Source organism: Rhinoderma darwinii, chromosome 11 (assembly GCF_050947455.1).
Source record: "Rhinoderma darwinii isolate aRhiDar2 chromosome 11, aRhiDar2.hap1, whole genome shotgun sequence".
NCBI classification, from domain to species: Eukaryota; Metazoa; Chordata; class Amphibia; order Anura; family Rhinodermatidae; genus Rhinoderma; species Rhinoderma darwinii.
In genome coordinates, this window is record NC_134697.1 from 31,638,541 (window position 1) to 31,652,049 (window position 13,509).

The 13,509-nt window shown below is 40.3% G+C and overlaps 1 protein-coding gene across 3 annotated transcripts in view; it reads right to left on the reverse strand.

Moving 5' to 3' along the window:
* MYOF (myoferlin) overlaps positions 1–13,509 on the reverse strand; it is a 118,935-nt gene that overhangs the window by 44,798 nt on the left and 60,628 nt on the right. Inside the window, exons 17-20 of one of the 3 annotated variants that reach the window (XM_075841010.1) lie at positions 13,166–13,204; positions 6,514–6,635; positions 5,585–5,698; positions 2,984–3,161 (exon numbers count right to left, since the gene is read on the reverse strand). In XM_075841010.1, the coding sequence (XP_075697125.1) occupies positions 2,984–3,161; positions 5,585–5,698; positions 6,514–6,635; positions 13,166–13,204 (453 nt within the window). Of the gene's footprint in view, positions 1–2,983; positions 3,162–5,584; positions 5,699–6,513; positions 6,639–13,165; positions 13,205–13,509 lie in introns of all 3 variants that reach the window. The other 2 variants (XM_075841009.1, XM_075841011.1) reach the window with 2 other exon arrangements.

Sequence of the window (13,509 nt, forward strand, 5' to 3'; positions counted from 1 at the left end):
TACCATTCATTAAAAAAAATAAAAAATTAAACTAGGTTCCATTTACTATGGGGATTTAAGAATATCTGCAAAACTCAATCTCATGTGCCATATTTTTATTAAAGCTAATGTCCACCATTCTGTTTTTAGTCCAAAATTCTGTATGGATTCATTTCTTAATATATTTGCAAGGGTATGTTAACACTGCTTATTTTCAGTCGTTTTTCGGGCCGTAAATGCTCTTTAAAAAAAAAAAAAAAAAAAAAAAAAAAAAAAAATCGGCTGAAAAAAATCTGAAGCTGAATGCCTCCAAACAGCTGCCCATTGATTTCAATGCAGTTTCGTTCCGACAGGGCCTTTTTTTTTTACGCGGCGGTTTGAGAAAAAAAAAAAAAACGGTGCATAAAAAGTGCATGTCACAGCTCCAAAAACGTTTGATTTTTTTTGCTGTTTTTTAAGCATCAGAGGCTTTTCCATGGGGGCTCACAGGCAAATAGCTGCTGAGCCAGGGACGGTTGCGGCAAAGGGGTAAGTGAGGGGTTAACAGGCTCTCCCCTCCTCTACTCGGTACATGGGGGGGAGGAGTCAGGTTAGGCAGGGGGCGTTTAGGGGAGGAGAACGGGTGGTCTTAGGGGAAAGAAGGAAGGGATATAAGGGCGGTCTTACCTGAGGTGCGGCCTCTTTCCAGGATTTTTCCCTCCCTCCCTCCCTTATGTAGGTATTGTTATGTATTATTATGTATGTGTTATTTAAGGTATGCGTTGGTTGGTGGGTGTTGGAATCTATATAAAAAAACAAAAAATAAAACTACACAAGAAAGAGGCCTCAAACTTTACTGTGATTTGGAAGGTGTATAAAAAATTATTTTATTTTTTTTAAACAATACAAATGTGGTAAATGGTAGCGAAAGGAGAGTACGTGGTAGTCTACATGGTGGTGGAAAGTGGTTTATGGGTTGGTTATGGGCACAATGGTGTCTTGTTGGGATATCTTGTATTAAGGTGTTTAATGTCACAGCGGGCAGTAGTAGAAGGGGATTTACCTACATGTCCTTGGTTAGGCAGGCATAGAGGTTGTTTATTGACCTATGTTAAGGTCATTTAGAGTGAATATATTTTGTAAATATGTTATTTTACATTTTATTGTATTAATAAAGCTGTGGCCGACCCCCGGGTCAACCCCACTTTAAAAGAGAATTAAGTGTCGGTTGTTATTAATTGATGGGGGGGGGGGGACGGGGACTAATGGGTTAGATGTTGTTTTATGCATACAGTCCTTGAAAACCGCTTCGTATTTTACAGCCGTTTTTCATTTAGCGTGTGAACATACCCCAATACATTTTTATGATTTAATAAACGATTGAATTATGGATACATGCCGCCACCACTAGGAGAGGTGTACATATTTATACAGCTACTATTGAATTTATTGGGAGCCGTATAAATCTGTCACAGCCAAAGGGGGAAGCGGTTACAATGTCAGCCTCCTCCCACCTGGACCCCATAGCAGTTGCCAACCCTGCCTCTTTGGTAGGTTCACTATTGGGTAAACTTATATACTGGAACCATCTGTTATGGATTAAAAAGGTCTACGAAGATGGCCATGATTAACGAGATCTATGAATATCCTACATTTAGGGCATAATGTATGAAGCCTGTCTTAGACAAAAAATTACTTTGTTGTCCACAGGCACCAATCAAGACCATACATCCCAATATGAACTCCACTAGAAAACTCAAATGAGGACTGTCTATGATAAAACTTGGTAACATTCCACATAGAACTAGCCAATTTTGATACGTAGCCCATGTTATCGTGACTGTATGCAAAATCTCTAACAGGGCCTCCCACCTACATTTTACTTTTTAGACTACTGGTTTCTTCTTACTGCATGTGGCAGAGGGCCTTTGAGGCCCCTCCGGCACCGGGTGCGACTTCTACCACTGCTCTCTATAGCTCTCCCCCGGACAGTACTTCACCTGCTCTTGATAATTTCCCCAAACTGATTTGTACTAATTGGTTAGAAACTGTGTAGTTATAAGATTCAGTACGGACCCCTCTAAGGAGAACACCACAATGTATCGAGAACACAATACGCTCTTCTGTCATATTGGACAATCCTAATAAAAACAGCCATTTACATTTCTAATCTAAAAGGTTTAAAACTTTATCCCCCTCATGAACCACCATAGGGATTCAGGAGAACCTATTGATTCGACTCCAACATATCCCATTGTCCATCTTCCTGATTATATGCAGCCTTAGGCTAGGTTCAGACCTCCGAGTTTTCACTGATCCTTCAGACTAGTCTATTGACATGTCCTATTCTTCCACGGACCCTTCACACGGTCCATTAAAACGGTAGAGTGAAAAGCCCTATTGAAATACATACAGCCGTGTGACGACTTATTTTAACGGCCATCACATGGACGTATACTACGGTCGTGTGAATAAGCCCTTAAGGCTGATTCAGACGTACCGTGCCGTTTTTGCGCAGGCAAAACACGCAGTGTTTTGACTGCGCAAAAGCCACTTACCTGCTCCGTGAGGCAGCAGCATATGATGCGCGGCTGCATGGTTTTCGCGCAGCCGCCATCATTATGATACGCCATTTGGATGTTTGTGAACAGAAAAGCACGTGGTGCTTTTGTTTACATTCATCCTTTTGACAGCTGCTGCGCGAAACAGGCAGTTCGCACGGAAGTGCTTCAGTGCGACCTGCGTGGTTTTCACGCACCCATTGACGTCAATGGGTGCATGATGCGCAAAATACGCCGAGATATTGACCATGTCGCGCTTTTTGCGCAGCGGACAAACGCTGTGCAAAAAACATGGACTGTCTGTACTGCCCCATAGACTTGTATTGGTCTGTGCGTGGCGCGTGAAAACCACGCGGCCCGCACAGACGCAATACACGTTCGTGTGAATCCAGCCTTAGGGTTACATTTTCAAGGAAGGCTTAACAGCGGTAATTGGTGTATACAGAATTTATGAATAAACGTACCATCAAATACTGCGCGGCTGTACTGAGTCGTCGATGCAAGAGGTTTACAGGTGCTGTCAAATTTATTGCCGTAATTGCCGATGCTGACTTCAAATTGTATGGCTTCTCCGATGTCTTGCAACATGGTCGCTGAATGGAACACGGCAGACAAACAGAACTTTCTCCTTCGCTGATATTTCTTTGTAAAAGACAATGGTGCATATAAATTTTCTTACAAGTTAAAATTATGTTTACATTTCAGCGGATATTTACAGATGCTATATGGGCAAAATCTATATAAAAATGTGAGTCACCTTGTAAACACATTGCATTAATCACATACTGAACGTGTTATTACCTTTATTATAGCCCAGAGATTTATTCTTTATTAATTGCTCTGGTGATTTGAATTCTGGGTATTGTATTTACACTAGACACTACAATAATTAAATGTAGGAAAGGGGGGAGAAAAAAAAAAAAAAAAAAAAAAAAAAGAAGAAGTAGCCATACTATAGGAGCTCGTCTAAACTGTTAGAAATATGCGTGTCAACAAGTTTGTTGACTGTTTCAAATAGCAACCAAGTGAACTGTAAATAATTTGGAATATAATGCAGGGTGCAACTCCGGATCAGTACAATATAAGTCATGTAATGTATTTGCAAAGTTACTCAACTTTTTATGTCGATTATATCTATATAGTAATTATAAAATGGTGTTAAAAAGGTGAACACCACCACTTCACTGTAATGTCATTATTATAAACATTCTTCAGATAACAGTAGATTTCCGAAAGCTGGCCGGTTGGCAGGTGATGTCGCTTAGGATCTATTCACACTGGCTTCATGGGTTCTGATTTGACTGGATCCATTATCCTAGCAGGTCCTACTAACTTATAATGGATACATCAGGCCGTTTTAACTACACTATTCTTCTCATAAGGAGCAACAAAAACTACACCTGTATCCTGGTTCTAACGGCCAGAAAGGGGTCTTCTGGCACTTCGGGTAGCCCATCAATATCAGATCGTTGCGGGGTTAGACTCCCGGCACCCCTACTTATCAGCTGAGTGAAGGGTCTGCGGCGCTCCGGTCAGCACGGTGTCCACTTCATTGTTTACCAGGCACAGCTGCCTACAGTCTCATTCAATTGAAAATATCAAAATTCTGGAAAAACCTTTAAACTTTCCTGGATACAGCCTTATAACAAAGTTAATATTTTCAAAAACTATTTCATGTTCTGCATATGTTTTCACCATTTAGGATCTTAAGTTTGATCATCATTAACCCTTTAACGACCCAGCCATTTTCCGTTTTACTTTTTCACTCCCCGCCTTCCAAGAGCCATAACGTTTTTATTTTTCCGTCAATAGAGTGGTAAGAAGACTTATTTTTTTGCGGGAGGAGCTGTAGCCTCGATATGCACCATTTAAAGTACCATATAATGTACTGGGAAACTGAAAAAAAAATGTATCTGTGGGGTGGAATTGAAAAAAAACTAAATTCCTCCATAGTTTTTTGGGTTTTGTTTTTACGGCTTTCACCGTGCGGTAAAAACGACAACTGAACTTTATTCTGTGTCTCAATACGATTCCGGTGATACCAAATTTATATAGCTTTTTACTTTACTACTTTTACAAAGGAAAAAAACCTATTTGTTAACAAAAAAATTGTTCTGTTTCACCACATTCTGAGAGCCATAACTTTTTTATTTTTCCGTCAATTGAGCGGTGCGAGGGCTTATTTTTTGCGGGACGAGCTGTAGTTTTTATTCATACATATGATCACTTTTTATTTAATTTTTTTCAGCGCTAAGGTGACCAAAAACAAATGATCAGTGTATTTTAATAATTTTTTTTACGCCGTTGTCCGTGCGAATTAAATGATGGTATATTGTAATAGTTCTGACTTTTACGGACGTGGCGATACCAAATTACATTTTTTTACCTTTTGCTTGAAGAAAAAGTATTTTTTTTTTATATTTTAATATGTATGAACCAGCCATCGTTAGATCGCTTGTACAATACACTGCAATACAAATGTATTGCAGTGTACGGTCATCAAGCTTCTGCTAAGCCATGCCGGAGGCCCCCACGCTGCCATGACAACCATCGGCGTCACCCGATCGCCCTGCGGGGGGGGGGTGTTGGGCTGTCGGAGGGGTCTAAATGCTGTGGTCGTTATTGACCGCGGAATTTAACTAGTTAAATAGCCCGGAACAGCACGATCGCTGTTCCTGGCTGTTAGAGAAGCGTGTCGGCTGTAATACACAGCTGACAGCTGCGGTGTGTGGAGCCCGCTCCAAACATCACCCCTTGCTCCATGACGTGTTTTTTCATCATGGGTCCTTAAGGGGTTAAATAAATGAATGTAATAGACTGCTAGAGATTCATTGAGGGCTATTGATATCATTCCAATCTCAGACACCTAATGCTCATTGGTGTAAAGATATCATGGTGAAGTTTGCACATATAATGCGTTAACTCTTTAAATATCTGCCCTACACAAGTGCAAATCCAAAGTCCCAGTCTGCAGAATGGTTTCTTCAACTTAAACCCGGTTTGTGAAATCATATTCTCTACCCAGTACCCATTTAAAAATAGATCTGGAGTGCAGGTAGACTTACCTCTACAACAAGCAAATCATCACTTGGGATATCTTCAATCTTTTTAATAGGTGTGCTATCGAGTTTGGTCGTCAATTCAACAAGGATTCTTCCCCTGTAAGCAACCCCTTCTGCCTGCAATATGAACAAACCTATAGTAAGCCGTTGTAACATTTCTGCCATGGGTACCAAGAGCGCTTGTCCCATCCAGTGTCAAACTGGGGTTCCATGGTACCACCAGAAGTAATTATTCTAAGGGCCCACTCTCTATCTAGGTCTACTTCTAAATTAGGTTTATAAATACAGTAGTCCCTAATGCTAAGCGATAGGCTCCAGAAAGCACCAAATGGGGTTCTCTTTTGCTGGGTCCATTATGGTTTTAAAGCCTGGACCCACTGGAGGATTCTTGCATACCTTAGTGGGCCAGTCCAACTCTGGTCCCAACTTTGCTGATTATCTATGTATATTGCACATATGATGAGGGTGCATACAAATGTATTAAGTGGACCCTGTTTAGGATGGTCATACACATTAGATAGAAGTAGGTGGACGGCTGAATAACCATTAAACGATAGTTATGCCGGTGCAGCCATGTCCATATTGGGAGCTACAGCTGTTCAAATCGGCCATACATGGTGGACACCAGGTGAAGCATGAACAATCTTTCAATGTGGAACGTTCTTTCACCAAACTATAGCTTGCTTTTTTTTCTAGAATATGACGGTTGGTCAAAATGATATTTCTTCGGGTGAAATTTAAAAACAATCGTTTTGGTTGAGCTTTAGATTAATACGTATAGCAATTTTTACCTACAGTACAACCCAAGGCAATGAAAAGTATTTATCCATCCACCCTCTGGATCAGCATTTATGTACAGTGTTTCTCCTCCAGTTATAGATCATTACTTCGTAGTAACGGTGTATTTTATTACTCTTCCTCAGTCACAGTACCTTTCCAAAGTTGAGATCGTCATATGGGTCAGGAAATCCAGTGAATTCTCTTGGGCTTCCATAGAGATTAAGATAACAAGGTCCAAAAGTGGGTAGAAATCCAACCTCCTTGTCATTACCTGCTGCTTAAAAAGAGCGGACTGGGATTAGTAAAATAGTCAGGAAGGAAAACTATTACTAAAACATAAGCTGCTTCCATACAGTTGGCATAGGGCAGAAGAAGGGTTAGCAAACTCCTGGAGGAAACATATTTTGTTTTGCAATCCAATGGAAAGATTTGCCCAGATATTTTTTTATTTTTTTTTGCAATTCAAAAAGGTTTTCTATATGAGGCTCAAAGTGTCCAGTCTGAGTTTTCTGCAAGCCATTTAACATCATGTCAGTTGCTCCTTAGCAATATACTACAAGCTGCAAACAAATTGCCTAGAAATCAACTGTGACAAGACTCAGCAAGACTGAGCCTACACCAAGTCAATCAGGTCAGAGGATGTTATGCCAGCCGTGCCCGCTTAGAAGCAAGCTTATATTTTAGGAATAGTTTTCCCTTATCGAAAGGCTATTTTATTCTGATTTATTTTGCTTTTTAAATGCATTTTTATTATTAAGTTAGAACTGAATATAGCGCACAGAATAAAACAGCCTGGAATAAAAGGCGCTTCCAGATTATTTGGTGTCCAAATGAGCACAGTCATTTTTTTAGTTAGCTTTACGGAATGCGCATCCAGTGAACGGGGTTAATTCTAGAGAACAGCGGGATCAGCGTTTTTTTTTTCTTAGCTGTGAAAATTGTAACAGCAGAGACGATTAGTTATATTAGACTGCAGGGAATGCATTGTACACAGTAATACTAAATCTAACATTTAGGGTATTCCAGGTTCAGCAAATAAAGCTTATACCAGTTTTCAAATCATTTTCTGTATCAATTTATCAAATTTTTTCAAGATCTTTGCTTCAGTCATTGAATGGGATCTTAATGGTCTATTCCAGAATCGGTCTTCGTCATGTGATCACACAGGCGTAGGGCCAATTATAGTTACAGTACAGGTCATGTGATTAACAATCAGTCTGGGTACTGTAAAGCTTACACCGGTGATAAAGAATTAAGGATCCCATTCAATGACTGCAAGCACAGATCTTGAAAAATGTGAGGAATTGATACAGAAAGTATATTTTAAGTTGCTAAAACTGGAATACCCCTTTAAGTTAGAGACACAGTAAACCAAATGAGAAGTATTTGAAGTCAATAAATGATACCTTTACTTCTGAGGTACTTTAAACATTACACCAACATATTGCTGGAATGGCAATTTACCGATAAAATGTTAATAGAATTATTATACCAGTAACTGCAGGAACATTCTGAAAATGAAGCAGGACTGTTAGGGAATGTTCACACGTACACGTCCGTTACGGCTGAAATTACGGTGCTGTTTTCAGGAGAAAACCGCTCCGGCATTTCAGCCGTAATGGCATGTGCTTTTCGCTGCGTCCATTATGGACGTAATTGGAGCGGTTTTTCCATGCCGTCCATGGAAAAAGGCTCCATTTACGTCTGAAGAAGTGAAAGGCACTTTGACACGGGCGTCTTTTTTACGCGCCGCCTTTTGACAGCGGTGCGTAAAAAAAAATGACCGTCGGGACAGAACATCGTAAGACCCTTTCTAATGAATGGGCAGATGTTTGCCGACGCTTTTGGGCCGCATTTTTGGACGTAATTTGGGGCTAAAACGCCCGAATTACGTCCGTAAATAGTGTGTGTGTGAACCCAGCCTTAAATTAACAGATCCCTGTGGCATCTTGGTCTATCAGCAGACTAGACTGTTTTAGGACAGTCTGTACCTTGCATCTTATATACAAGCTATACACACTACCACTAAATAAATGCACGTATAGCCGGCTGATAGACTTTAAAGACAAATCACAGAGTCTGGTCCTGCAAATGGGACCGCAAAATTAAAATTCCCATGGGAGACATGCTGCAGTTTTAGGTTGTTCCCATAGTTAGGGCGGATTCACACGAACACGAATTGCATCCGTGCAGGCCAATAGAAGTATATGGGGCAGTACAGACAGTCCGTGCTTTTTGCGCAGCGTTTGTCCGCTGCGTAAAAAGCGCAACATGTTCAATATCTCGGCATTTTTCGCGCATCACGCACCCATTGAAGTCAATGGGTGTGTGAAAAACACGCAGGTCGCACGGAAGCACTTCCGTGCGAACTGCCTGTTTCGCGCAACAGCTGTCAAAAGGATGAATGTAAACAGAAAAGCACCACGTGATTTTGTTTACAAACATCCAAATGGCGTGTCATAATGATGGCGGCTGCGCGAAAACGCCACGTTCGTCTGAATCGGCCCTTAAGGGAAGGGTTTTCTGTCATCTCTCCTGACTTTTCTTTTAGTAACCAATTGTGCTCCCCATTAAATAACAATTCTGCAGCATCTTTTCTTATGAGCCTATATTGAGCTGTTCCCCTTGTATTCCTCCTAGAAATTTAAGAATAAATTGACAATTGGGTGTTACCAGTTGGGGGTGTGACCCTACATACTCTAACAATGTCCAATCAGTGCCGACAGAGATGGTGTAGGGACACCCTAGGAATGGTTACACCCAGTTGTCAATTTATTCATAAATTTCTAGGAGAAATAACAGAGCAATGGCACAACGCAGCGCTCTAAGAAAATATGTTCCTGAATTGTTATTTCATGGAAAATACAAAAGGAAAATAAATAAATAACGAACAGCAACATGTGAGGAAAGGTGACAGGCCCTCTAAGTACATTGAATTCAGGAACGGCTAGTCAAACAATTCTTTGAGTAGTCAGTAAAGTTCCTAACAGTAAAGGTACCATTTAAAACTATATTGAATTGGTTTCATATGATTTTTTATTTGTTTTGTCTGCCTTGCAATCATTTGGTTATAAAAATAAAATAAGTTGGGTGAAATTGCCAAGAGAGGTGCCCATTAACTTTAGAACTGAATATGGATCTATGATATATAGGGGTTAAAGGGAAAATCCACCCAAAATGTAGGTTTCATATATTATAGACCCATGTTAGTAGAACACATCATGAAGTCTGTAAGCTTTTACCTCAGCTCATCTCTAAAACCAGACAGTAAACAAATCCCTTTGGCAAAGTACCATTAATTTGAATAGTCAGGGGCAAAGTTGGAAGATCGCGTGCCCCAGGTGCTTGGACACCAAAAAGCCACCATGCCTTGGCCAGCATATTTAGACATAGGGCTAGGACAGCAAAATGACTCTTTGCCTCGGGTGAAGTAAAGACTAGCTACATCTCTGGGTGGAGTTGGAGAACTCCTAGGGTATGTTCATACGGGTCATATAATCAAATGTCAAAGTGGACGCAAATTTTAAGGGTAATCCACGTCAGACATCCATGAGCACTTATAGGCCTGTGCCGAAATTAACAGGATGTGGATTTCGGACTGGAAAACCATGTGAAATCTGGCTAGTGTAAACATAGCCTAAGGAGCGCTGCAGTCCCTTTGGTCTGAAAATCAGAGTTCATGGACTACATTGATGTCTTCTGACATGTCTGACAAAGGGGAAATCTATCTAAAATAGATTTTCTGATATAAGGAGATTTTGCAACCAACATGACTATACCAGATACCATCACTTGATGTTCCTTTCAAAATTTTTATCAGTCCTTGTGAACTCTCCACCATTGCCCTGACACAGCTCAGCTTTAGTGACAGTCCTCCGCACATCTGGTGTCCTCGTCCCTCCATACTCTGATCTGCGATTCTCCAGTCTTTGTCCAGGACAGATGTTCTCAACCAGACACCAACCGGACCTGCTCACCTCCCCTCCTGGCTAAGCCCTTCCATAGTGACGATTTTGCCTCCTACTACTATTCTTGACTTCAGTTTATATATCTTTTCTGAAGCTCTTGGTCTGCATTGGACTAATCCGTGTGAACCTGTAGGTGATGACACTTGTCCTTCAACTACATTGGAATTTATAACAGAGAGCCATTGCTCCAATCTAGGATCTCCTGTGTTTCCCCTCCATTCTGTGTCTTACCTGGTCTGTCCCTAACCCCATATTTGCTTGAAAAACATTTCAAACAAAAAAAAAACTGAATAGAAAAAAAATTTGATCAAATACATAAAATTTGCATTGACACAACCCCTTTAAATACATCACATTACATAATTAATCTAATTTCTACTACAGAGAAACTTGGGAAAAATCATTCAGTAGCCACCACAGTGTTAAAATCAGAAATGCAGTTGTGGTCTTAAAAGTATAGAAGTCAGTACCTAAGGGCAAGGGCAGACTAAAAATTAACTCAGTGACGGAATTGATGAAATCTCATCCACTATAGCTATGATACAATTAATTTAGCTTAATAAATTACTTTTAAATAGCCCTACAAAAACTTTGAATGTAGGTCATTACTAAGGGGCTGTGGATAGTTTCCGACCATGGGTTCCAAGGCACTGCCCTAATGCCAAGTCTGCCCCTGCCTAAGGGAAATGCTACCTAATATTGGTTTTCTTCAGTAGCGATTCCTTGGCTTCATTTTAGCTCAGCTCTGTTGGGCCACCTCTTTTATCCATTACCAGAGCTTAGCTGTGGGTCTGAGGTAGTCAGTAATCCACCTCCTGTCTCGTAAGACTCTCTGAAGCAACAAAAATTATAACACTAAGACAACTAAGCCACCAATGAGGATAAACTGTTCTCAATCATGGGAGATTCTGGGGTTCCACTTTAATGCTAAAAATTCATAGTATAATCTGATATCCTAGACTAATCCAATAAACCCCCAATTACCACCACTGCAAACCAGTTCTATAATATACTGAGCTGAGGTCTATGGAAAACTCTCACCATCCCTTGTGGTCAGCACACCAGTCTTTCACACAGAGCACCTTTGTTGGCAATATCAAGAGTAAACGGCAGAATTTCTGTTGTGTGAAACTACATAATTTACAATGCATTTTGGCAAAGGTCAGATTAAGATTAGATTGTTGATTAGTAGGGACTGTTCACACTGACAAAAAGCATGCAACACTGACTGAACTGGATCTGTCCATAGAGCTGCTAGTGTATCCATTTATGGGTATTATATACATAGGAAACCCTAAAGAAAAAATAATAATGTTTGTCCTGTTGGGAATATCTATTGCTAGATCGACTGTTAAATGTAAAGACTAACTTCAAAAAGATGGGGTGTAAGTAATACTGTGGGGGCAGCTGTGCCACTACTGCAGCTTTGGGTGCACATCACAAATTCTGTATATCACAGACCGAACACTCGTGTGAATCCGGCCTGAGTTCCTACATGACATGGGCTGTGTAAACGAGTGCCGATCGAGACAGCTCGTTGATCGGCGAGCCTTTGCTCCTTTCAGAAGGAGCCAAGATCAATAATGTATAGGGACTAGTTCTCGTTACTACGATCGCTCGTCCCCATGCATTTCCATTATGTCGGCTACACATCTACCAGTTTACAGATATGCTGCCGACAACGATAATATTTACTGCAGAATAAACTATACGATCAGTCGATGAAGGGCCGTGTAAAAGGGCCTTTACATAATGGAGTTTTTCAGGTCAAGATTCTCAACATATTGCTTTATAGTCCGTTACTTGTAGCATATAGCAAAAATCGACAACCTTTGGTTGTCATAAAAAGTTCAGGGTGAATGAGGGGCAAATTTGTAACAACAAACAATGGGCTAGTGTCATATTTTTCTATATGCTACATGTTTCCCCATGAAAGACATTTAGGACATTCATATGATAGGTTATAAATGGCCGACTGATAAGAGACTAACCGCTGATACCCTAATCAATCCCAAAAAACAGGGACGCCTGGTCCCCCAGTCCAGAAGAGCCATGGATGTGCATACAAGTCATTCTCCATTATAGTCTATGGGAGATTCAACTATTTATCTCTATCGATAGGCCATAAATCTTATAGGAAATTCTTTTTAACATGTCTTAAATTTCAGGCAGTCCCTGAAACTGGGTCAGTTGTTACAAAAAAGTTAAGTGGCACATAATTCTGCTACAGCTGTAGACGTTTTGATTTTAGAACCATATATAGATATGGCAGGTTGGGAAATTAGTCAATAAGGACAAACACTGCAGCACAGTCAGTCAATGTCATAACTCCCATCAGTCCCATTTGCCGTGGTATTGTCCCACAAACCAAATAGATGGGTGTACGAATATTTGCATAGAAAGGGAAGTGCCATGTAGTGTGGGGGTGATTCTGACCAGAGTGGGTGGGGCTTAAAAGATCCCACAATTTGGGATTTAAACGCTAAGTGCTTGCAATGTCAATACATAGATATAAAAAAAAAAAGGGCAAATTGTGTAGGCGCTATATAAAAGGAGTAATAATATGGCCAAATTTATCAGTTTCAGAGCACTATAGGACAACACGATCCAGTTCGTTATATGAAATCTACAAAAAGACAAAGATCATGCCATGAAAGTATTTTCAAGCGGCAACATCCATGCAGGTCCCAGTGCCAAAACCGTTTTGTCTTATCAGGTTCTTCGTGGAGGTCTAAAAAGTAAAATTTACTTCTTGGTTGAAATCAAAGGTGGAACCACAGTTTGGGCAATGGGTTGCAAAATCAACTAAAAAATCAAGTCACACCACAATATACACCTTCTAATGCCGTAGACCCAACGCCTGAAGTTTCACTGTCTATATTACAAAAAGAAAATGGTTAAGTACAAGATGGGCAAAAATCAATACAAAGTAATATGTTCAATAACAACTTCCAAGAGGGGAAGAATATGAACATATAATCTACAAGAAGCAATAAGAAAAAAAGTGGCTACAAAACATTTAAAGGAATAGATACAAAAACGCTTACCTCTCACAAAACAGAAAGAAGATACAACAGCAGAATGATCACATCAAAACAAACTCCAGCTTTGTGTTGGAAGTTGCGTCCCTAGTTCCAATGAAGGCGTACAATAACCCCCTCTATATTTTTGTCAAACGTT